This window comes from Notechis scutatus, chromosome 11 (assembly GCF_049901735.1).
Source record: "Notechis scutatus isolate UNSWTSFEM ecotype Mainland chromosome 11, rNotScu1.2, whole genome shotgun sequence".
Lineage (NCBI taxonomy): Eukaryota > Metazoa > Chordata > Lepidosauria > Squamata > Elapidae > Notechis > Notechis scutatus.
This window is the reverse complement of record NC_142019.1, coordinates 5,740,090-5,766,357: the sequence shown is the minus strand read 5'-3', so window position 1 is coordinate 5,766,357 and position 26,268 is coordinate 5,740,090. Positions and strand designations below refer to the sequence as shown.

Below are 26,268 nucleotides of genomic sequence, written 5' to 3'. Positions count from 1 at the left end.
AGCATATCCCCCTTCCTTTAAAACTATGCATGGGAGAGAAATTAACTGAACTCAGTTACTGCATTTCGGTAATTACACAGAAATGGCACCGGATTGCTTAATTTTTTGCTTATCTCTGAAATGTGGTATGTGCTGACATAAGCTTGGCTAAGCAGATTATATGCACCATACAGTACTTATCTCTATTCAGTTAAAAGTCCACAGCAAGCTCAGATGAAAGTCAAAAATCCAAATGCCAAGGATTTTCATGCCACAAAAGAATAGTAGAAGGAGATGTGGACAGTTTAATATCCAATGTAATAAATCCACAGGAATGTTAACAGATTGGTTTCATTTAAACAAATGTATATTATATAATTACAGCTTTTTATAAAAACTCTAAATTACAATACAGATCTAACAAAACCCCAGTTTCTAATAAATTGGCACTGTAAATCAAAGCTTAATGGAAATATGCCACTATAAATATTTTGAGTGTGCAGAAAGATCTAACTATCAGAAAGGTCTTATGGACAGGTATATTTTAAAAGGAAAGTGTGATATGGCTTTGTTACATCATAATGTAGCAACCCAGGTTTCTGCCATTGGTCTCTGGGTTAGACATAACGTTGGCTACTGCAGGATTTTTATTTTGTTTTTGCATATATATTTGTATGTCCGATCTGTGTGTACTGTAGATACGTAATTTTCACACACACAAAGTTTGCCTTGGGGTGGGTAGACATATTGAAAGTTCCAATTTCATGCAATGTCAGAAAGCCAAAAAGAGAACTTTAAGATAGTTTAATCAAGGTACAACACCAACTTCGTGTAGGAAATTCATCAGCCAGATAATCTTAAATTTATTATACTCTTTGCCTGAAATATATGATTTATTCTCCATAGAGAATATTCTCCATATTCTAAAAAATTATCAAATTTTATGAAACTGTCCTCCAAAAAGGAACTTTCTTCATCAGAATATAAACATTGCTCCTAAAAACCACTAGGTCACTTAACAATTGATTTTACATTATGCCACATTTCAATTAATCCATCCAAATTTGCTGCCAGATTCTTATTTCAATCATGCTCAAAACGAGACCCCCCTTTTTAAAAAAAAAATTCATTTCCAGCAAACTATAAAAATGCATATTTTTATGGCTGGTTGCCTCAGATTTCAAAGCCAAACTCCAAAGCATCCCATCTCAGCCATGGACTTTGCTATGTAACCATCAAAATATTAATGTTAGTTTCTAGTCCCTTAAAAGAAGTAAAGAGATACAAAGGCAAAGAAACTGCGACTTAGATCTAGTTTTTAATATCTTTTGTGATGACATTTACCCACATCAAAGGCAGGTGCCTTCCAGATGTTTTCAATTTCATCAGTCCCAACGCCATTGACAAGAAATTTATGAATGAAGGGAAATGTACAGGTTCCAGGTTAATATTACAGGATCCAATATGGGTCTGTCACTGGGAGCCAGAAATTTTGTCTCCCAAACTTTTGGACTTATGCTGGACCCCATCCTCAAGGAACTTCTCTCTCACCAAAATAAAGGTGGACTTTCAGCAAGAGTCCGAAAGACTAAAGGACTGGTCCAAGTGACTGAACCAGATTGGATCCTACAGAAATTTATGAGGTGTTCAAACATTGGGGAAATAAGTTGTCTATCTCTGTCCTCCATTTAATCTAGGTTTTATATGCCTAGGATCTGACCACAAGATCTCACCTATTGTTAATTTCTCCTTATCCTAGTTTTCTTTTCTTCATGCTCAAGATTCAGAACATCTCATCCACCGGTTTTGCACCTCTGTTGCAACAGATACATTACAAAGGCTAGTTTCACACCAACAACAAAACTCCCCTGTCGATTGCATCTTTCATCACCACAAATATTTCACTTGGACATTGTGGAAAAAGCATATATTGATCAGAAAGCTACATCAAGATGAAAACCAAAACCAGATTCTCATCGTTTTAAGTTCTGGGAATTGCAAAGGTTTGATTTCTTTTTCTCATCAATATATCTACCCTTCTGTCCACCGATTTGATTTTCGGAGTTTTCTAAAAGCCCTTTCTCTTTCAGCAAAGCAAATCAATCACAAAGAAGTTACTACAGCACATTTATTTAGTAGAATTAAGATTCAGGTTAATCAAACAGCCTTCTGAAGCAGGCAACACTTTACTTGAGATACTCAGGACAACTAATAGGAAGGCTTTCAAAATCAGTCACCTAGACTCAAAGAAATTAAATATACACTCCTACAATACAGGACCTATATCAAAGCTTATGAAAGTCGATCCATTTTTTTCCCCAAACACAGGTGGGTCCTGCCCCAAAATTTTCAGTTAAACAAGTGGTGGTCCATCCTGGATAAGATCCTTCTACCACGGAAAGTACTATTTAAAGTTAAATGTCCAAAAATTGGTTACACATAAAAGCCAATACCAATTCAAGTTTGTATTAAGAGACAACTTATTAAAAAAAAGTTCCGTTATCCCTGCAGTATATATATATATATTAAGATAAGGAATTAAAAACATGGAAAAGGGGAAGGGGGGAAATACTTAAGGTAACCAATTCAGGGATCATTAACTTTACAAATTGTGAACATGATCATGTTTTTGTTTAAATTCTGTTGAAAACTCAAGTTCATAAATTTCCTGATGCTCCTTCTGGAGTGTCAGTCAGGACAGTTAAGAAAACAGCAATGTGAAAGCTGTGCTCAAGCGAGGAGGAACCTGCCTAACCATCAAGGGGTGTGTAAACAACTTCTTGGAAATACATTGGTGAGAAAAAAACCCGAGCAGAAATGAACGGTGATAGAAGAATCAGAAGTTTGTCTTCGTGAAAAGAGCCGTGCCGAAGCTGACCCCCACAGTTCCAATCGCGGATATTTGCACTCAATGCAGATGTTACAGGTCGGAGCTCAAAGCACTCTGCCCTGTGTATCTTATGCTTATTGCTTGTGGCCCTTTGGCTGCAAGGTTAAAAAGGATAAGGCAGCGAGTTTTCCCGAAGGTTGGAAAAATTAGGCACTCTGACAATTTGCACAGAGCTTGTTCTCCTGTCGCCTGTAGCTTTGGAGCTGGATGGAGCATTGATAGACGCCAAAGGTAGTCAGCAGCAATTGTCTGGCCTTGGATTGGATCTCCTCCCACTTGGGTGAACTACCAGGAACTGAAAGACAAGAAAGCCACAAAACAAAGCAAAAATAACAACAACTGTTGATGTCTTGTGACGCGTCTATGGAAGGTAATTCTCCTGGTGAACAACCAAAACTATCATGTTTATTTAAAAAGATGGGAGATTTTGACTCTGATCACCCATACAAGGATGGTTTCAATGTCACATTATATCCTTCCCAAAGGATGACCAACAAGTATTGTGAGTTATCGTCTAGATGCAGTCCTGATCCTATTTGGTGATCTAATTAGTAGATCATTTAGTTAAATATATGTATACATGCCTCATGTGCCTTAATAGCTCTGCCATTATCTTGACAAATGCTTGAGACTGAGGGAAGCAGCTGAAATGGGAATTGATTGTTGTTATAAGCAAACCTGAGGAGTCCCTGGTGGGCTGATCTGTTGGGAAAACACAAGCAAGCTTCCAATGGTTTATTGATTTGTCCGCTAGGATTGTCTTGGCAGTTGATTTTTAGGGTTTCTACCTTGAATATCCTCTATTTAATGAACCGGTTGAAGAGCTTTTCAAGTTCAGAATTGCTCTCCAATTGCTCTGTCCTGTTCTTAAGAACGATGGGGAAAAAATGGAAATATTCTTGAAACATTTCTCCCGTAGATGCATTCTCTATGGGGCTTGTTGCGATATAGTAGCAACGGGCAGCTTGAAGAACTTTCACAAAGCCAAAAGATTGAAGGATCGTTCATAAGGAAGCTCTTTTTAGCTCTGCATTCTTACTAGAAGAGGACTTAGTTTCTACCTGTCAGATCCATCAAGTGACGGAGAACTGCAAAGCCCAATCACTGTCAAGCCATCAATCACTGCCAATCAATGATCAGCTGACAGACCAACCTCCTACAGAAGCAAACATCATCTTGTCCAATCACTCAGGTGTCCTTCTGACCCATGAGATGCTAAATCTTCATCTTAGAACCCCAGTGAGGAAAATAAAATACAATTCAATCTAAATGCTTCTTTAAAAAATCATTTTTGACCTGGGATGATCAAATTAATTTGTTTCTTCCCACCCCTTGCCTGTTTTGTGATTTTTGATTGCCAGCTTTTGATTAGAGCCTTTCTCTCTCGTTTTACTTTACAGATAGTATTTTAGAAGCAACGGATCAACATATTTTACCTAATTGTAGGTGGACAATGGCAATTGTTTTTCCTGACGTTAGAGACCAGACATACAGGCTTTCCACTGAAAATACGTCTTCGATTTTCATCAACTCTTCTCTAATAAGGTCCACATTTAAATGTCTTGGAACTCCTACAAACGAAACAAAGAACCAGGCACAGATTTTTATATTTAGATTGAAAAATAGATGCCATAAATGAACAATCTGTGAAACAAAAATAAAACAGTTGGTTTGGAGTATTTGCGAGTAATTCTTGTGACTTTTTTCAACCTTGCTTAGTAATGGAAATTACACTCTCAATTATGGTCACATCAAGGACTGCCTGTGTATTATATGAAACAAATCAAGCTACCTTGATTAGTCCAACATTAAAAAAAAAAAAACCTGCACCAGAGGGCAGGACAAGAAACAATGGATGGAAACCAATCAAGGAGAGAAGCAACCTGGAATTAAGGAGAAATTTCCTCACAGTGAGGACATTTAACCAGTGGAACGGCTTGCCACAAGAAGTTGTGGGTGCTTCATCACTGTAGGGTTTTAAGAAAAGACTGGACAGCCACCTATCTGAAATGGTACATAGGATCTTCTTCTCGGGCAGCGGGCTGGGCTAGAAGACCTCCAAGGTTCCTTCCATCTCTATTCTGATTCTAAACTAAAATATTTGTATTAAATGTCACCATGCAATTGCATAATCAGGTCATTCGATATCATAAGATGTGCAATGTTATTTTGACATCATCAAGGCTTGTTCTGATGCCAAATAAGAGTTAGGTTGAGTAGAGTTAACCGCATCAAGTTCACGATGAAAATTAGTTAAGTGTACGTGTATCGTTTTAAAAAGCCCTCTGAATACTATCTCTTCCCAGTCGCCGGCACATTTTCAACAGCTCTTACCTTCAAGTACAATTATTCCGGTGTCCCGTATGATCCGAAAGGTCGTAAAAGCCACAAGAACTGAAAATACGTAGGTACATATAGGATCAGCAATCTTGTATTCTGGCTGAAATGAAAAAGGTTAAAGCCTTGTAACAAAAGTCCCTGGCTGTAAATATTTTTGAAGGCTTAAAAATGGGGGTGTGGGAAGAACCCCATCAGTCCATATTTTAAGGATGGATGTAAGAATCGGTGCCAAATCAATACGATTGCCACAGTTATGTTTCCTACCCCGTCCATCAGTGGTGGTATTCAAAAATTTTTACTACCAGTTCTGTGGGTGTGGCTTGGTGGGCGTGGTGTGGCTTGGTGGGTGTGTCAGGGGAAGGATTCTGTAAAATCTCCATTCCCTCCCCACCCCGCTAACCTGCTTTCCAGCTCCGTTCTCCTGTGCAGGGCAACCAAAGAAGACCCAGCCAATCAGCTGGAACTCGGGAGAATAGATGGGGGTGGGGCCAGTCAGAGGTGGGATTTGCCGGTTCTCTAAGCTACTCAAAATTTCCACTCCCAATTCTCCAGAACCGATCAGAACCTGCTGGATACCACCCTCTGCTGTCCATTCAATTTTTCACGAAATCGGGTGTCTTTTTTCTTTTAAACAACTGAAACTCCCAGTTATTTTGGGGTAAATTTGGGGAATATACGATATGCGTTTGCAATGTGCAGTTTTCCACACCGCTTATGTCAATAAGCTATACTTGCAAGAACCAGTTTTGTGGAAGAGGGCTAATTTGGGTGTGCTTTTTCCCACACACAAGTAACATTTTCCCTGTTAAGAAGATGCCAGCCAACTCCATTTGTTTACAATTTGTACAATAGGACCCAAATTTTCTCGTGAATACTATTCTTTAAGCGCAACTTCATTGCAACTATAATTTGGACCATGACTGATAAGAAAAGGAGTGTGCAGCTGTAGAACAAAGGCTGTTTTGTATGCAGGATATTAAATGCCTTTGAGGGTAGGAAAAATCAGCTACAGAGGATCACTGAACTTTTCAGATTAAAAAAACCTACTGATTTATTTAACTACCTTAATTAATCATCCACGACTACAGTGCTTGGACTGATAGGCAGTTTGAAATACAGTTAACCTTTGTACTGTACTGAATGTTTTTGCAAATGGGCCAAGTAGCACAGCAGTCTTGCTATACAGAAACACCCAGGTTTCAATCCCAACATCTGTACACTGAGTACTATCTACAAGGAGACCTTTCGAAGAGTTTTCCTTAGTCCTTGAAAGCTCAGTATAGGCGGTATAAAAGGCTCCAATGGCACAACTCCACGCACTGTATTTATTTATTTTTAAAATATATTGGCCACCCAAGTTACCACAGGGTAACTCTGTATGGCTTTTTTTTTTCACATGTTCCCCACTCCAACCCCACTACCACAACAGGTGATTCAGAAAATAATCTGTTAATTCCAATAACCACACGCAACCTTTCTGTAAAGTGTAAGTAGGGTTTGCAAAGTGTTAAAAAGTACCAACAGATTTTTTTTAAAGTGTCATTTCTTTTAAAATAGGTCAAAACCTTTGGGGGGGAAATAACATAACATTGCAAACACATGCCAAAAAGAAAAGAATGTCACATGCATTGCAATTGTTTGAGGATATCTATCTATCTATCTATCTATCTATCTATCTATCTATCTATCTATCTATCTATCTATCTATCTATCTATCTATCTATCTATCTATCTATCTATCCATCCATCCATCCATCTTTATCTATTTATCTATATCTGTCTATTTATCTATCTCTATTTATCTCTATATATCTATTTATTTATCTATATATCTATTTATATATCTATCTATATCTATTTATCTATCTATCTATCTATCTATCTATCCATCCATCCATCTTTATCTATTTATCTATATCTATCTCTATTTATCTCTATGTATCTATTTATTTATCTATATATCTATTTATCTATATCTATTTATCTATCTCTATCTATCTATCTATCTATCTATCTATCCATCTTTATCTATTTATCTATTTATCTATTTATCTCTATGTATCTATTTATCTATATATCTATATATCTATTTATCTATCTCTATCTATTTATCTATCTCTATCTATCTATCTATCTATCTATCTATCCATCCATCTTTGTCTATTTATCTATATATATCTATTTATCTCTATGTATCTATTTATCTATCTATCTATATATCTATATCTATCTATCTATCTATCCATCCATCCATCCATCTTTATCTATTTATCTATATCTATCTCTATTTATCTCTATGTATCTATTTATTTATCTATATATCTATTTATCTATATCTATTTATCTATCTCTATCTATCTATCTATCTATCCATCCATCTTTATCTATTTATCTATCTATTTATCTCTATGTATCTATTTATCTATATATCTATATATCTATATATCTATCTCTATCTCTATCATCTATCTATCTATCTATCTATCCATCCATCCATCCATCTTTATCTATTTATCTATATCTATCTATTTATCTCTATCTATCCATCTATCCATCTATCCATCTATCCATCTCTCTCTCTCTCTCTATCTATCTATCTATCTATCTATCTATCTATCTATCTATCTATCTATCTATCTATCTATCAGAAAAAATGTCCCACTGAACTGAGGTAGGGTCAAAGCAGAAAAGACTATTTTTCCAATTATCTCAAACCTTCCTCCTCTTAACTAGTAACAAGCAAGTCTCTAAAAGCCCTGTTTGGAAACATTTATTTGAAGGGAGGTTAAGAATTCCAGCACAAAAATTGCAACAGGAATTCCAACAAGTAGTGTTACTTTAAGTTGAAAATGTGGCAAATATATATAGGCAATTTTATGGCACTAAATTCTGGTTCATTTTTTTTTTGGCATGTTTATGATAAAGGGAGCAGGAAACTTGCCTCGTTAACAGTGGACAAAATTCAACTGTTGATTATTTTTACTCCCTGCTAGTCTTACCATCAGTCTGAGAATTAACAAATTTCTTGCCAAAGGAGGGTGAGGGGCTTATATAGAAACCTTACTGAAACTCAGCAGTTATCAATTCCAGCCATACATCATACAACACATGAGGTCAGATCCTGATAAGCTGGTGTTCAAAGAAAGTCTGCACTTTCGAAAACACTGTCCCTCAAAACCCTAAATACAAATTTAACAGCAAGTAAAATACTGTTGCATTGTTTACACACACACACACACACCCAGCCATTTCAGCTCCGTTCCTATCTGAGCAGATACTACACCTCCTTGAACAGATTGATTCTCCAGCTCACCAAAAGAGAAGACATTGTTTCCTATGCAGAAAAAACAATAGCCGGCACATTCAAAGGAAAATGGATAGGAAGTGGAGTCCTTGGTGCTCTCTGAGCTTGGTTGTTTTCTCGCAGATGTTTCATTCATCAGGGCTAGTAGGGAGTGGAGTTTGCTCTCGTGTTGTATTCTAGTGGCCCCTGCCTACTAGCTCTAGAAAAAGTGCAGAGAAGAGCAACCAGGATGATTAGGGGACTGGAGGCTAAAACATACGATGGACGGTTGCAGGAACTGGGCCTGGCTAGTCTAGGGAAGAGAAGGACCAGGGGAGACAAGATAGCAAGTCTTCCAATATTTGAGGGGCTGCCACAGAGAGGAGGAAGGGGTCAGGCTATTTTCTAAAGCACCCAAAGGCCAGACAAGGAATAATGGATGGAAACTGAACAAGGAGACATTCAACCCAAAAATAAGGAGAAACTTTCTGACAGTGAGGACAATCAACCAATGGAACAGAAGTTGCCCTCGGAAGTTGTGGGAGCGCCATCACTTGAGACTTTCAAGAAGAGATTGGACTGCCATTTGTGAGAAATGGTATAGGGTCTCCTGCTTGGGCAGGGGGTTGGACTAGATGACCTACAAGGCCCCTTCCAACTCTGATTATCTGTTATCTGTTAAGCCCTGATGATGTTACCTAGCTTGGCAACAAAACATCTGCAAGCAAACAACCAAGTTCAGAGAGCACCAAGGACCCATTTCAACCCCGAGCTACAAACATTCTTCTCTATGGGTAGGACGTTTTTGCATGAATAAACCTGTTAGGAATATGAGTCACCTAACAGGTATTTGGGTTAGAAATATATAAACCAGGATAAACATTTTAATACTATATCTTTAAGGGAATGCAAGAGCATGCAATTGGGTGTGGTTTCTCAAACAGCCATAAGATGGAGCCAGAAACCTGGGTTGTTTAGTCTGAGTCTCAGAAGAGAGTGTGAGTGTATCTCTGTTTCCTTCTGTTGGAAAATATTGCCGTTGCTCCATTTCTTCTAATTGACTGATATTACTGGATTTAATGTAAGTCTGATACTGAACTGTTTTTGATACTGGAATTTGATATTTGGATTATCCCTGGATTGAAAAACTGACTGATTTTACCTGTGAATGACTTTTGGATTGCTTATTTTGGACTTTTCTAAAACCTTTCTGGAAGTAAAAACCTACATTTACTGTACAGTGTATCTGTGTACTGTGTGTATTATTCAAACACTACTCTCTATACGTCTCCCTGTATGCGCTCATTCTCCTAATGGGGAATTACCTCAACAAAACCCATTACAACATCCCAAGGCCGAACAACCCCCACTTTCTAGCGAAGAAACCCTGCCCACCTTAAATCGAATGATGTACGCAGCGACCAGCACGCCAATACTTTGGACCAAATCTCCCAGGGCGTGGACGAAGGCCGCTCTCACAGCCAAGCTGCCGTGGCTGTGGCCATGAGAGTGCCCAGGGGATGCAGCGGAAGAGCCGGGCGGAGGAACCGATGAAGGCGTGTGCGAATGGGAGTGGAGGTGACCAGACTGGCTCAGCAGGAAACCCATTCTGAAATGAAAAGGAGAGAAGAAAGATCCTTTAAAGAGGTGGGGGGGGTAAGGGCCACTTTGCTTTGGAAATGCCAATGGGGTTAAAATGCAAAATCGGCTACAGAATTATTATTTTTTAATAAAGCTATGCAGTGCATCACAATCAAAGCCAAAGGGGTATAGTGGAACCTCGGTTCGCGACCAAATCGGGTAGTGAACAAACAAATCCACCCAATTTTTGAATCAGGTCACGATTCAAAAATCGGGTGACGAATAAAATCGGCACGGGAAGATTCCCTTTTCGCGTTGATTTTCCCTTCAGCGTCATATTTTTTAACTGCGCCATTTTTTTTACTGCGCACATGTGCAGTTGGTGGTGCTTCTGGACATGACCAAATCGGGGTGTGACCGAAGTCTGGGAATGGATTATGGTCACGACCCGAGACTCCACTATATTTTGGTACATAAAAGGTAATTATCCACTACATAATGTAACTATCCAATTGGGTCTGACTCTACAAGATGCTGTTCATTCCCATTTGCGTTGTCCAAAGATGCTTCTGTGGTCATGTGGCCAGCATGGCTATATACTGAAGAACCACCAAAGTGGTACCTATTTATCTACTTGCATTTGCATGCTTTCGAACTGCTAAGTTGTCAGGAGCTGAGGCTAGAAAGGAAGCTCACCCCGATATACGGTACTTGGGTGTTGAACTGCCAACCTTCCAGTCAGTGGTGGGATTCAAAAAAATTTACTACTGCTTCTGTGGGCATGGCTTGATGGGCGTGGCGTGGCTTGGAGGGCATGGCTTGGTGGATGTGGCAGGGGAAGGATACTGTAAAATCCCCATTCTATTCCCATCCCACTAACCTGCTTTCTAGTTCCATTCTCCTGTGCAGGGCAACAAAAGAAGAACCAGCTGATCAGCTGGGACTCAATGGGAGGAAGAGACTAGATGGGGACGGGAACAGTCAGAGGTGGTATTGCCGGTTCTCCCAACTACTCAAAATTTCCGCTACCGGTTTTCCAGAACTGGTCAGAACCTGCTGAATACCCACCTCTGCTTCTGGTCAACAACTCCAGCTTCTTAACCATAGAGGCGCAAATGCAGCACCGTTCTTTCTACAGTGGCTCCTTGAACCCCAGGAAAGTCACATTGGATTTGTTTGACGGCTGTGAGATTTGTGCCCCTATAAGACTCCGAAGCAATTTTATTTTTTGATCCAAAGTGTTCCTAGCTTTCAGCCCCAAAGTCTGAAAAATAATCAGTTGCTTGTTCACGAGACCTAATGGGAGTCAGAAGTACTTTCTAATGCTGCTCTGCAAAGCCACTGTAAATGTATATACGCTTACACATCAGCTGCTTGGGCAGCCAGCCTACCTGAACAACGTTTCTCCAAAGTTACTTTTGCTCTATTATATTTCACCCTTCCTGCTAATCTGCTGGGCCTGGCCTCCTGCCCATCTTCAAGGAGAAAAATCACTCCAGGCCTCTGCTTGCCAAGAAGAACAGCGGGACAGAAATCCCCTCATCTTCCTTCTGCCCCATTATTCAAGTATGCTTTGATCTAGGCGTAGTAGCAAGAAAAAAAAAACTTTGTCCTCTCATTGGTAGAGCCTTCTGCTCCCCAAATCCTTTCCAACTCTGTTAATCTGTAATTAAACTTAGGATATGAAACCCTAACTCTATGGCTATGAAATGCCATCACGATCAATAGACTTCCCTTTTTTAAAACAATCCTGTAATCCCTTAATTTAGGGTAGATTCATGGGCGACTGGATGGAGCTGAGCGTTTACTGGCCAGATCAAGATCAATAGACCATCCATCTTATATAGAAGGAAAATGGTAACTTACATGAGGTTTACTGCAACCCCAACAGCTGCGGTGATAAGCATTACATCTCCATTAATCTCATAGTCCATGTGGATAGTTCGCTGAACAGCCTCGTATAAGAGGAAAACCATCAGGATGTAAATCAACAGTACACTGAAGACGGCGGACAAAACCTCTGGGAGAGAAGAAGCAAAACATCAACAATTGAACAAGGAGATCCAAGTACATCCTCCCAACCTAACCACCAACTCTGAAGATGGCCTGACTGAGGCCATCTTTGAGGCTTCAGCATTGCCACAATGGAGATGAGGGTTAGGGAAGACGGAGAGTAGAGATAGCTGGAGAGGTTTGTAGCCAAAACAAAATAGTTCCCTCTGGGAACCAAGGACATTCCTACAGGGGGCTGGAGAGAGGAGGGTGAAGTTACCAAGCAACCGGACAGTGCTTTGATTGGACCATGTGACTGATTGTTTGGGAAGAGGGAGAAAACATTTACTTTTAATTAGATGAAAACCGCAGGACCCATTAGAGTCGGTTTTCACCAGTTTGTGCCAATATGATGTGTCCAATAAAAATGTTCCTGAAGGAATCTACCTGCCTTGGAGGTCTGTTTGCTATGGGTATATTAATTGCAACCCTGACATTAACTTTTAAAGCTTAAAATGCATTCTTTTTTATTGTTATTATTATTATTATCCAAACTTTTTTTTTATTCTTTAAATATCTCTTTGAGTGAACAATGTGATTCCAGGTTTAAAACATACATAATCATAATTGCATTTTCAGCTTTCTTATCCAGTTTCATATCATATCATTACCTATTCCATTTTTCTTTTAATATATTTTATCATTTCATGTTATTTCATTCATCATTTCCAAACAGAAAAAAAAATCCTAAAATATGTTAACCAATATTTACCCCCTTTTATTGTCAATTCAATCTTACCACCTATTTTTATTTTATTCTCCCCTTTTTATTCCATTAACCCAATATATAACAAATTAAAAATAATAATAAAAAACACATATCAATATAGCCTGTTTTAGTTACTACATCCTATATTAACCACAATGACCTCCTATTTACTTTTTTATATGTGCATATATATCTTTCCCCCAATTGGGTTCCTCATGGTATTCTTTCCCTATTACATAATAAATCTTATGTTCATTCCAAAAGCATTTATAAAACAAACCCATTATAAACGTTAATAACAATATTATAATTTTTAATTTCCATACTCTATGTTCATTTTCTTCATCACCTTAATAATAATTACACAGTAGTCTTATTTTTAATTCTTGTTTAACATTATAGTCATTTTTAATTTTAATACTTTTACACTGTTAAAAAAAAAGAGTGAGATTTGCCTTGATAAAGCAGCTACTTCCAAATGACTCAAGAGGAAATATTTAAAATCAGATGCAGTACAGATCATCCTCGACTTACAACAGTTCATTTAGCGGCCATTCAAAGTTACAACGGCCCTGAAAAAAAACGTGACTTAGAACCATTTTTCACAGTTACGACCATCGCAGCATTCTCTGTGGTCACATGATCAAAATTCAGAGGCTTCCTGGGCCCTGGTTCATACTTACGACCTTTGCTGTGTCCCAAGGACCCGCGTGGTCCCCTTTTGAGACCTTCTGACAAGCCAAGTCAATGGGGAAGCCGGTTTCACTTAATAACTGGGTTACCAACTTCTCAACTGCACAGATTCGCTTAACAACTGTGGCAAGAAAGGTCGTACAAAAGTGGGGTGAGGGGGAAATTCACGTAATTAATGTTTCGTTTAATGACATAAATCTGTGGGTCAATTTTGGTTGTAAGTCAAGGACTATCTGTACTATGGGAAAAAGTAAGCAGATGCTGGGCTGCTACAAATAAATAAGAAGTCTCTCTAAAACAGGGATCTTCAAACTCTTCAGTCATCAATCGCTTCAGGAAACGTCGATGGAGATTCTCAGTCATCCAGGTCATGGTCGTCCCAAAGGTCAGAACTGAAGAAGCTTCTCTGGATGAGAAGTGAAACGTCTTTGAGCAAAAACAGAGGAAGTCCCGCCACCTTTCAAAAAAGCACCTTTGGGATCGCTTCAGGAAGTTTCTGATCATTCATTGGCCTGCCAACATTTATCATGCAAAGCCCAATTGCATCTCTCATGATATCTCAGCAAAGATGTGTTATTCCAAGGGTCTTCAAACTTGACAAGTTTAAGACTTGTGGACTTCAACTCCCAGAATTCCCAAGCTAACATGACTGGAGGAGGAATTCTGGGAGCTGAAGTCCACAAGTCTTAAAGCTGTCAAGTTTGAAGACCCCTGTGTTATTCAATCAGTGTGACACACACTGTTCTGACACTGCTTCCAAGAGAACAAACACAAGACAAAGGCAGCAGCCCAACCTTTTAAAGTTTAATCTACAAATTCTGTTTTTTCACAGATAAAAGGCTGCTTCCAACTAATTAGCTCCAACAAGAAAGAGCCTTGCCAAGTTTTTGCAAGGCTGCCAAAAAACAACAGAAAAGAAATAGTTTACAACACAAGAGTCTTCAAATACCAACTGTAATGTCCACGAGACTGAGTTTCAAAACATTTTTGCTTCCTGGGACTTCCGGTTTGTCGGCTTCGCGCGGCAGGGATTTGCGCTGCGCGATCCCTGCCCGCTAGCCGTTTTGGGGCTCTGACCCAGCCGGGTACGGAGCTAGGCTGCCCTGCAGGGGCAGCTGAAGGTAGGGGATCCGGAGAAGGGTTTGGGGTGCTGCAGACCCCCTCCTGGCCGGCAGAACCCCCTTTCCCAGGACGGTGCAGCGGCGGTCCGTAATGGCCGCCACAAAGAAGCTGGCAGCCGGGTAAGAATGCGCAGGAGGAAGTGGAGAAAGTGATTGAGAGGAGAAAGTTTTTCTTGGCTCCTAGGACTCTAAGACATATTTAATAAAATTCCTGAAAAGTATGACTTTCTGAATAATACCTGCCAGAAGAGGAAAAAAAGCGGCTGCTTGAAGGTGCTGAAAGGATAGCTTTCCCTCTTTTCCTACGGAATAAATAACTGGATATTAAGAAACCTATTTTTAGGTGGAAATTGGTTTTAAGCGATGAGTGGGAAGAGAGAGGATTAAAAGAAAATATTTGTATGCTAAGATTTGTTGGAGCAGATGCCTTAAGGATTTGAAGACTAGAATATATTGTAACAAGACTTTAAACAGATTTGGACTTTCTTTCTCTTTGATTGATATTACCCCAGAAGGAGAAAGTGAGAACTCTGCCTTGGTTTGGACTGATTGATAACTTTGGGACTGTTTTATCTTTTTATTTTCTTTTGAATATTCTGGTTGTTGTAAGAAGAAAGAAGGAGAAAAGAGAAGAAAAGATTTATAATGACTCTTTCTGTTGAGGAACTAAGAAATGGTGTGGAAGAAGCTTTCCTTTTCTTAGAAATGGCGCTTACTAATTATCAACAAAAATTACAACAGATGAAGACAGCAGAGGAACAAGAAAGAAAGGAAGGAGCCATCTTTAATGAATCTCAGAATTTGATCCAGAAAAAGGAAGAGAGAAAGAAAAGAAAAGAAGAGAAAAGAAGAAAACTAAAGGATTTAAGGACTTAAGATCTAAAAAAACATTTAAGAAAGGGAAAAATAAAGTGCAAAACCAATATGATGATTGTAAACAAAGGGGAAAAGAAATACGACAGAGAAGGGAAGCCGGTAAGGCAGAGGCTAGAAGAAGGGGGGTAGAAAGGTTTGTTGGGAAAAGAAAGAAAGGGAAAAGGTGGAGAAAAGCTACAACGTTTTGAAATTAAATGGAAAAAAGGAATTTTTATGGATAATGGATAAAGTATAATTTTTTTTTAAAAAAAAAGATTTTGCAAGGTACATAAGATGAGATGGTAGTATTGCAATGGTTTAAGAGTTGATAAGAGATTAAAATGTTAAAATGTTTAAAAATGATTGGTTTTAAAACTTAATAATAGGAGAGGTTTAGAATATTGTTTTAATTAAAGAGTTTAATAAAATTATGGTATTGATGTTATTATAAAATTTTTATTATAGTATTTCTTTTTAATATTTGGATTTATTCTCTAATTATGCACTTAATTGTGTTGGATGTATTAGTTAGATAGAATGTACCAAGCAAAATCTGATTGGGTATTAGATATTATTTTAAAGATTAATTTGATTAACTTAGGGGGAGATAGAAAGGCATCATACTCTGATTAATGATTTCAGGAGAAACTGATTTTCTTTTTTTTTCATAAGGGATGAGACAAAGGGATGATAAAAAATGGACAAAAGATACAAATATAATGATTTAAACTAAGATGATTAATTAAGGTAGAATTAAGAAGTGTGAAATATGTGGAGAAGTTAATATAGAAGGCTTAGAATGGTAAATAAAATAAGTAATGATATGTAAGATGAGCATGAATATAATTGAAGTCCATGAAGAGAGAGACACCTGGGTCCAAGTTACTTTCCAAAAGATATTTTTTTATGTTTTGTGTGTTGTGTGTATATGTCTTTTTGGGGGAGAATTGGTAAAAACTTGTAGAAATATAGAATGAGAATAATGGTAACTAAGTCAGAAAGAAACAGATGAAATAATAATAATGATATTGAATAAGAGTAAAGAGAAGTAAAGAAAATTGAATAAGAGGTTTTGGTATATTATATGGAAATGGTTTAAAACAGAATCATAATTTATCTGACTTGTTAAATTTACAAGGGAAAAAGGTTTAAACATGTAATGAATAATGATAATTTGTGTGTTTTAAAAATTAATAAAACTTGTTTTAAAAAAAAAAAAAAGGAAAAAAAAAAAAAAAAAAACATTTTTGCTTCCTGCAAAGAACGTCCGATTCACAGCTGGCTTTTATCTTCTTGAAGGAGGGGCCATTACCTTGCAGCCTTACTCCTGAGTCTCCCATGCTGTTGCAGCTGCTCTTTCCTGTGAGCAGCCCTGCGCGCACGTGCACTTGGCATACGCTCCTTGGGAACCTCCTCATTGCTGCTGCCAGCCCCCACAATCTCTGAAGGCAGCAGTCCACTTCCTAATGGTCCTGGCCCCTCATCTGAGTCCTCGCTCTCCCCCAGCCGCCTGCATCTGCTGCCGGCTAACCACAACAAACACAATCTGATGTGTCCCATATATAACAGCACTAGATGTTCTGCCACGTTGGTTACCCAGCACTGTGTAATCAACAAGTGACATTATCGTAGCTTTATTTAGAACTGTATACAACAGGAATTCCTCTGTAAAAAAAAAAACCAGCATAATTCCAATTTTCATAGCGAGTTAAGGCATTGAAACTAAGGTAAGAGAATAGGTGCAAGGTTTGTTTTTATCCTGGATGAAAGTGGAGTTGTATTTCACAAACTCGGTCTGTCAAGTTTTCAACTCTACGACTGAGAGATTTTCCTCCACTATGATAATATCCCCATCAATTCACGTATTAAAGCCATACTGTAGTTTACTGTAGAACAGCAAGTCATCCTGGATCTCAAACAACACAGAGTTTGGCAGCTGTGAAACTTTTCTTTCAAGAGTTCTTAATTTTTGTTGAATGAATATCCTTATGACCGAAACACAAGCCACCGGGGCTAAAAGGCATGTGAATGCACACCAGTGCCTGACTTTTATTACAGAGGTCATTAAAGCATGGGGGGGAAATGCTGAAAAATCTAATTACAGCTTCGGAAAAGAGAATCAAATAAACAGTGGATTGAATAATGTGAGCAGAAACTAACCAAGCAGAGTCACGAAGGAGCAAAATTGAATCAGCACATCTAATTGAAAAATATTTCTCTTCTTTTCCCTTTGGCTTAATGACTTCTCCTTCTAAGAGCTAATATAACTATATTTTTAGAAACGTCTTGTGAAAACTGATGAGGTTTTCACAGGGGAACTGTAATCGAAGAACATCCCATTCGTTCATTCATCCCCTGGGACAGGAAAAACCAATAGAAATGTGCAGGTTTTTTGAGCTATTTTGGATTGCAATTCAAACAATCCCTTTATTCGCAACTATTTTGATTGAACCTGGTGGGACTACAAATCTATAACATGTTGTGGACACCGCATTGTTCAATCCTTCTGTGTGTATTTTTGGGCATGTTAGTCCCACTGAAATATACAAGTTAAAAGTAAGACTATTATTTGTTGAGAGCCACTTTGGTATAGTAGCTAAGGCACTAGCTAAAAACCAGGAGCCTGTGAGTTCTATTGCTACCTGAGACACTGTGGTAAGGTTTATATCCAAATATATTTTATTCTTTATACTGCTCCATCTTCCCTTAAAATATTAACAGAATGGTCTGAGAATCAAATTAGCAAACTTCCTCAAACTCCAAAATAAGTTACCCAGACATAATCAAAACATAAGCTCCCCCTATAAAAGTTTGCATTGTACCCCATTTCTCTGCAGCCTGCCCTTAAAAGCGAACTGTTTTGCTTTTAAGAATACATACTTCTTCTTTCCACACACCTGTCTGGATTTCATTTTTATTTATTCCTGTGCAACCCTGGCTCGAGTTGGAACCCCAAATTATTCTTCTGACAAACCAAAGCCAGCAGGGTCATTTGGGGCCAATCACTCTCTCTAAGCCCTGGGAAGAAGGCAATGGCAAACCACTTCTGAAAAACCTTGCCAAGAAAACTGCAGCGACTAATCCAGGCAGGCGCTAGGAATCAAAACTGATTTAAAGACATACCTGCAAGCTGTTTGTAAGGTTTATGCCCCTCTACTTGAGGTAGCTCTCCCTCCTTCTATGTTTTCCCACAACACTCCTGGGAGATGGAGAGTTTGACTGGCACAGATTTGTTCTAGGGAGCTTCCATTGTGGAGGAAAAACTTTTACCTGGGTCTCCGTTACTAGCCCCGAACACCTTAACGTAGAGTTGTAGACAATTGTAGATAATCTTCTCTATCTCTGCCCGCCAATTGCCTCACATGTATCTCAGATGCACAGTGTTAGGGGAAGAATGACTAGTCTAATCACAATGAACTTATTAAAAGATGCTTAATTTTGTGCTACATCAGAGGCAAGAGAACTTTTGTCAAGACAGGGATGATGACAAGAGCCCTAGTGGCGCAGTGGTTAGAATGCAGTACTGCAGGGTAACTCTGCTCACGGCTAGCAGTTCGATCCTGACCAGCTCAAGGTTGACTCAGCCTTTAATCCTTCCGAGGTCGGTCAAATGAGGACTCAGTCAATATGCTGACTCTGTAAACCCACTTAGAGAGGGCTGTAAAGCACTGTGAAGCTGTATATAAAGTCTAAGCGCTGTTGCTATTGCTATGATAGGATTCCACACTGCAAATGCAAGTTACTTAGTCAGTATTTCAAACACAGAACTACTTTTCCTTTCAACCAGGTGCAATTGGATCTGAACTGGAAGACCAAACACAAATAAAACAGCAGAAACTCGGGATCCTTCTCTGTATCTAACATCATACACTTTGAGTTGAGGGGAAAAAAAGAGACTTTCAAACAAAGTATGCATATGGTCCACAGCATGGGAACTGAGACACCATTAAACATTATGAGGATCTACATATACTGCACATCTTCAACGTTTCAACATCGCTTCTGTTGGTTCCTGCAAGGCTGAATGCCGAACTGCAGTAGCTACTAGCACTGAATCATATCTCATTGTGAAAGATCTGCCTATAGAAACTGTGGTCACAAGACGTCTCTTTGGGCTGCAGACAGATATACCCAAGATGTTTACTTATGCTCAAGAGTTTCGAGGGAGTACACGGAACAGGCTTAAAAGTACTGGAATCAGAGGGGGTGAATATGGTGACCTTCACCCCAGCTGTCTCTGCCTGGACCGAATCCTTAAGTCAACAGCTCAAAACAGACCTTGCAAATTAACACTTTTATAGAGATATAACATTGTTATTGATCTGCCACTTTCTTACCTAAGAGCCTCGGTGGCGCAGTGGTTAAAGTGCAGGACTGCAGGCTACTTCTGCTGCCTGCCGGGTGCCTGCAATTTGGCAGATCGAATCCCACCAGGCTCAAGGTGGACTCAGCCTTCCATCCTTCCGAGGTGGGTATAAAATGAGGACCCAGATTGTTAGGGGCAAGAGGCTGACTCTGTAAACCGCTTAGAGAGGGCTGTAAAGCGGTCATATAAGTCTAAGTGCTACTGCATCTACCACTTTCTTACCCAAGTAAGCAAATGTCTTACCCTGACATTTTGCTAGATCATAATTTTTTGTCAACTCTGGCACAGCCCAGGGCCATTGGGAATTGCAGCTTGATACAGATGGAGGGCACCCCAGTAGGAGAAAATAAACAGAAGAGAGAAACTTCTACTCTCAACCAGCACAGGCAGTGGTAGGGGAACAATTTCCAAAGTCTCCTACCTAATCGATGGAATCCAAAGGTGAAGTTTTTTGTGGGTGCTTTTCCAGAGAGCCACAAAGCGAGGAGTGTTAAAATAATGCTGCTGAGATCTGTTAACATGTGAAGCGCATCTGTCATGACAGCTAGACTGTTGGCAACATATCCACCTTAATGCAGAAGTTTAAAAGGGGGAGAGAAAGGTTAGATATATTGACATATTATCCCCCCCCCAAAAGCCCCACATATATTTAGCAAGGAGTTGCACCCAATGGTGGGATTCAAAAATTTTTACTACCGGTTCTGTGGGCGTGGCTTGGTGGGCGTGGCAGGGGAAGGATACTGTAAACTCTCCAGTCAGAGGTGGGATTTGCCAGTTCTCCGAACTACTCAAAATTTCCATTCCCGGTTCTCCAGAACTGGTCAGAACCTACTGAATACCACCTCTGGTTGTACCAATCACAGCTTCCGTGCTTGAAGTTTGGGGAAAGTTTGATTTTGGGTTTTACCGAGTAGACTGATAGATCTTTACAGAAATGGCCGGTTCATATTATGATGAAAAAGCAAAAAGTTGTGATTTGATGTTAATGCCTTATTTTACTGTAACAGAGAGAGTCGGAAGTCAGTGTTTCTTTTTCTTTCTTTCTTTTCTTATCCTTCCTCACTTCTCTTCTCCCTTTTCCTCCCCACTGCTTTTCTATTTACTTTTGTGTTTTGTATTTTACAATATTTTCTAACTCAATAAAATGTCAAACTAGAAAAAAAAATCACAGCTTCTCAAAATATCTGATGGTGATGATGTTATCCGTTCAGTTGTGTCCACCTCTTGGAGATTCTATGGGCCAGGTCCCTCCACATCTGTTGTGCGACAAATCATAGTCACATTTACAGATTGTGTTTCAACATATACACTGGAGAGTGAGGAATGGACAACCATAACAATAGCTCCAGTCAAATATATTTTTGGATGTTATGATCACGTTTTAATATCCTCAGCAGGAAATCAACTTAGGTAGCAATCACCACGCACTCAATTTATTTCATAACTTATTTCTGAACAAGCACCAATGTTCCTGAAAGGACTCAATTCTTTAAACATTGAGAATTCAGAACCTGTCTTTAAACTAGCAATTTCCAAAAGATTTACATCCTGTAATTAAATGGCTCTAGCTACAGGTTTTAATTCCGGGGCTCATTTCATTTGCAGGAAGGGTTTAGAAGAAACTTAGCCCGGGGTTTTGTTTTTTTCCTGTTTCAACTTATAAAAATATTTTTTTAAAAAATACTATTTTTAAGACACCACCTCAACTTGGCAGAAATGGGGTTAGGCAGACAGGGCCTCTAATATTTTAAGAATTGCTCTAAAGTAAGCAAAGTAGCCCAGCCTGATTCACGAAGCAAGCTAGAGTGGAACAGAGAGAACTTTTGATAAATTTAATTGTTTATTTTCCTCTGAGCTCAACCTCTCACATCACCAGCCACGCAAGACATGCGTAGGATTAATAGGCATATCTTGTTTCTGCAATTAAAGGCCTGAAACTGGGAAAGGAGAAGCAGAAGTAACTGTGCATTTGCATTCTTGGTGCACAGAGGAACACACTGATCCACAGTGGTACAGATTTTGAGAATAACAACCCGTACCATCTGGCAGGCCTGAGATTCATTTGTAGAAGAAGGCCTGCCTCACTGCTGCCACCTCTCTTAAAGAGCTCAAAAGAGGCTTGTGAACATCCTCATGTCAATAATGGGTTTGACATCTCACGGCTGCCTTTAATGAGCCATGAAGGACAAAAGTCCAACTCATGGTTGGCAGACCTTCAGAGGCAGCTCAGGAGAGACAGAGAGACAAAACAGGGATGAAAAAGAAAAGGAGGAGGAAATACCACTGTGGAGGTGGAGCACTCTGAAATGGTTATTTATCAGGCCCCAGAAAGTTCATCAAGTTAATCCATCCTTGATTTCTTGCAATGAACCATTTTTACTGCACCGAACATGCAAGAAGCCTGAAGTCTATTCTATTGTACTAAACTATAAACATGACTTACTTGGCTCAACGGTTTTTAATGAACCTCTGTTGTGTAACTCCAGTTAATTGGGGTTAGTAAATGACAAATGAATCAGGAGTTAACATAAGATAGGAATACAACCTTAAGGGTATCTAAGCTCTGAAACTAAGCTATGTACCAGGGCCAGAAGTGCTATTCAGCAGGATATGACCAGTTCTGGAAAATGGGTAGCAGAAATTTTGACTAGCTCGGAGAACCGGCAAATATCACCTCTGACTGGACCCGCCCTCATCTATTCTCCACCTCCCATTGAGTCCCAGCTGATCGGCTGGGTCTTCTTTTGTTGCCTGCACAGGAGAACAGAGCCGGAAAGCAGGTTAGAAGGGTGGGGAGGAAATGGGATTTTTCAGTAACCTTCCCCTGCCCCGCCCACCAAGCCACGCCCACAGAATTGGTAGTAAAAAAAAAAATTGAATCCCACCACTGACTAGGACTATACTTGATGTATCTACGAATGTGGGTCACATTATTCAGCTGAGCCACTCCACACAATGGCAGATCAAAAAAAAGGGCACAGTCCGTCCTCTCTTTTTGCTGCGGGCAGTTTTTGCTTATTTAAGACTTTTTCTAAATCTACTGTCCTGTTGCAAAATGCCAGCTTGCCCTTATCCTCCCCTGCCTGAGAAAATAATTAAACAGCTACTCCACAGCACTCCCTCCTTACAAAGCAACCTCTCCTCCTCCCCCCCCCACTGCCCCCCCCCAGACCCCCCCAGTCCTGTGCCTGCAGGGCACTCTTACCTACAAGCTCGCCAGTCATAAAGAGAAGGTACAGAATTGCCGCTAAAACCAGCCGCCTCTTCACCTTCTTTTGCTTTAGCCGTTCCCTTTGCTGGGTGCAATTGTTGCAAGGGTCCGTTGTGGGTCCAACCGCAGTATTTCGCAACGCTATGTCCCTGTCCAGCAAGGACTCGTCATCGGAGTGAGGTCCCACATAGGCCCCATTGGCCGAGGTGTCGGCTGCATCGTCCGAAACCACCACTTGAAGTTTCTTGAACCGGGGAAAGTCTTCCTCACCAATCTCGTCCGAAAAATCAAAGGCGTTGCAGTCGTTCAGGAACAAGGAATCATTGTTCTTCCTCAGGACCGACTTGAGGCTGTTCCAGATGCTGGGGCCGGCCATTGCCAAGGCTGTCAGTTCTAGAAACACAGCTGGATGCCCCTGGTACCGAGGGACAGGCTGTCTGCCTCTCGGAGGGGGGAGGGGACTAGATCTCTGGCATGCCTTGTCTATGTTTGCCCACCATCTCTCTCTTCTAGGCAGAAGTGTCCAAGCAGGGCAGTTTCATTGAGGAATTAAAACTGGGAAAGGCAAAGAGAGAGGCAAGTTAGGAAGTCAGTGAAAAGTTTCAGCCCTCCACCAAGTCCAGGCCGTGCCACCGTGAGGATGTCCCTTCCCCACCCGACACATCACAAAATCTAGAAAGGTACGTCGATATCTATGTGGGTGATAGATTAGCAAGAGCACTTAGACTTATATACCGCTTCACAGGGCTTTCCAGCCCTCTCTGAGCAGTTTACAGAGTCAGCCCCCAACAATCTGGGTCCTCATTTTACCCACCTCCCTCCTCCATCTTGTAATGTGGACTTAGTCATTGGATCTTTAGTTTAGTTTACTTTATTGTCATTGCTCATCATACCATGAAATCAAACACCATCTTCAGGGCACATAACCACCATGAAAATAAACACAATCACACATCCTTCACCCTCCACACATTGAACATGCCCTTGACACGGCACCAACACTGCACTATACAGCAGAATTCAAAAGGGCTACTGCCCTGGGATAGGAGCTGTTTTTCAGCCCATTTGTCTTTGTTTTTATTATTCTGTACCGTCTGTCAGATGGTAATAGTATTTCATTTAAGCCTTTTAGGTTTTGTATAGCTTTTATCTTAAAAAAAAAATCATAAGCAGCCCAGAGTTACCTAGATAGGTTAAGATGGGCCGCCAATACATTTGTCAAAGAAACAAAACAAAACAAATACGGCATTTTGGCTTTCCCAAACGCTCACTTTCTATGCAAAGCTTGGCAGACGGCTCCACAGCCCCTCCCCCTGTAGCCCTAGCCCAGCCAGGTAGCAATACCTTTTAGACTTATATCCCACTTCACAGCGCCCTCTCTAAGCCGTTTACAAAGTCAGCACATTGCCCCCCTAACAATCCGGGTCCTCGTTTTTTTACCGACCTCGGAAGGATGGCAGGCTGAGCGATCCCTCCCCAATGGACACGCCACAGCCTTTCACCCAGATCTTGCCCGGGGAGGGAAGCGGGGGCGGGAAAAATAAGGCCAGGTGCTCTGTCCCGCTGCAGCTGGAAGCCAGGCAGGCAGGCAGGCAGGCAGCAAATGTGGGGCAACCTGGGCAGGTAACCGCGCCCTGGAGAGAACAAGGTGTTTCAATCCCGGGCATCCCAACCGGGCAGGTTGGACGCCTCCCCGGCGTCAACCCGGCCAAGAACAAGTCGTCTGGGCGCGGAGCTCCAGAAAACGCCCCTCGACGGGCTCCGGAGCTTGGAGACAGCCGGGTGGGAGTGAAAGTGGGAGCCCTTCGAAGGGCTCCCGGGGGTTGGAGAGAACCGAGTGAGAGTGAAAGTGGGAGGTCCTCGACGAGTCCCGGGCCTTGGAGAGAACCGAGTGAAAGTGAGAGCCCCTCGACGGGCTCCCGGGGCTTGGAGAGAGCCGGGAAGCGGGAAGCCCGTGCGACCTTCCTCTACCTGCAAGCGGACAAGCAGGCGGGGAAGAGCTCCGTGCCTCCGGGGCCATCTCTTCTTCTTCTTCCTCCTCCTCCTCTCGGAGCCGGCGGCAAGTGAAGCGCAGGGCCAGGAAGGAATTCCTGCGCTTTCCTCCAGCGCCGAGAAGCGTCGAGTGGCGCTGGGGCAGAGCCAGGCTGCCCGGAGATTAGGCAGAGAGGGTGTGGGCTGCTGCTCGCGAAGAAGAAGACGAAGAGGAGGCATGCCTGAATAGTCATTCATGCGATCGGCTCCATTCTAGCCAGCCCCTCGGTGCCAGCCGTTCAGGGTTGCTTGCCCGCGCGTGGATCGCTGCACACGCATGCATGCATACACACACACACACCGAGAGAGGCACAACCAGGCTTCCAAGCGAGGCCCGGGGGGAAGAGGTGGGAGAAAATAATAAGAATAAGAATAAGGAATAAAATCCTGCTTCCTCGGCTCCGCGTTTTAATGCCAGCCTGCCAGCCTCGCCTTAATTTTTTGCAAGAAAGGGGAAAAAAATCCAAAAATGCGTCTCAGGCTCTTCCTTGGTTCCTTTGCAAAAGGCGAAGCCTCCCCCGAAAAGAGCCGCCCCCGGCCGTCCCTGGCTCCAGGATGAGCCAGCTGGCCAGGAGGCAAACGCCACCCCCCCACCCCCCGTCCGGCAGTTTTCAAGGGGGAGGAGAGCCGCCGCCTCCCTCCCCCGCCTCTTCCCACGTGCGCCGATCCTCTGACATCGCTCCGCAAACCCCACTCGGAAAGCTCGAAGGGGCTGCAAGGCAGGGCACCGAAAGGGTTAAGAAGTCGCGTGGAAGCGGTGCAGGGTGGGAGCTTTAAGGCGGGGAGGGGAATTAAAGGGGGTGGCGACGAGTGGCTTCCCATGCAAACATGGAATTTTATTTTTATTTTTATTTTTTTAAAAATCCCTAAAGGAGGGTGGGATTGTCTGCTCACCTTGAATGATGGACGCCTACGCTTTTTATCATTCGGGAATGGCAGCTTGCTCGTGGTGGCTCTCCCCCTCTAACCCCATATCAGGTGGTGCCGTGCAAGTGGGGTTGGACTAGATGACCTAACAAGGTCCTTTCCAACTCTGTTAATCTGTTATACAGATTAGTTCTAGGTTTACAAGCTTTCATTCAGTGGCTGTAGTTACAACAGCACTGAAAAATGTGAATTACGAGTGGTCTGAAAGTCATAGAATCCCCATAAGCACC

General features: G+C 41.1%; 1 protein-coding gene across 2 annotated transcripts; it reads right to left on the bottom strand.

The window, feature by feature from the left end:
• Positions 1-264: 264 nt before the first annotated feature.
• SLC30A4 (solute carrier family 30 member 4) lies at positions 265-25,673 on the bottom strand. 2 transcript variants are annotated; one of them, XM_026677085.2, is made up of 8 exons: positions 25,052-25,673; positions 23,075-23,635; positions 20,291-20,437; positions 11,940-12,093; positions 9,888-10,101; positions 5,204-5,309; positions 4,306-4,440; positions 265-3,164 (listed from the first exon to the last, which is right to left on the bottom strand). In XM_026677085.2, exons 2-8 carry the CDS (start codon positions 23,454-23,456, stop codon positions 3,016-3,018), a joined length of 1,287 nt encoding a protein of 428 aa, XP_026532870.1. In that variant the 5' UTR covers positions 23,457-23,635; positions 25,052-25,673; the 3' UTR covers positions 265-3,015. The 2 variants fall into 2 exon arrangements, with proteins under 2 accessions (XP_026532870.1, XP_026532871.1); XM_026677086.2 differs by having other exon boundaries at positions 24,525-25,098.
• Between the last annotated feature and the right edge of the window lie 595 nt (positions 25,674-26,268).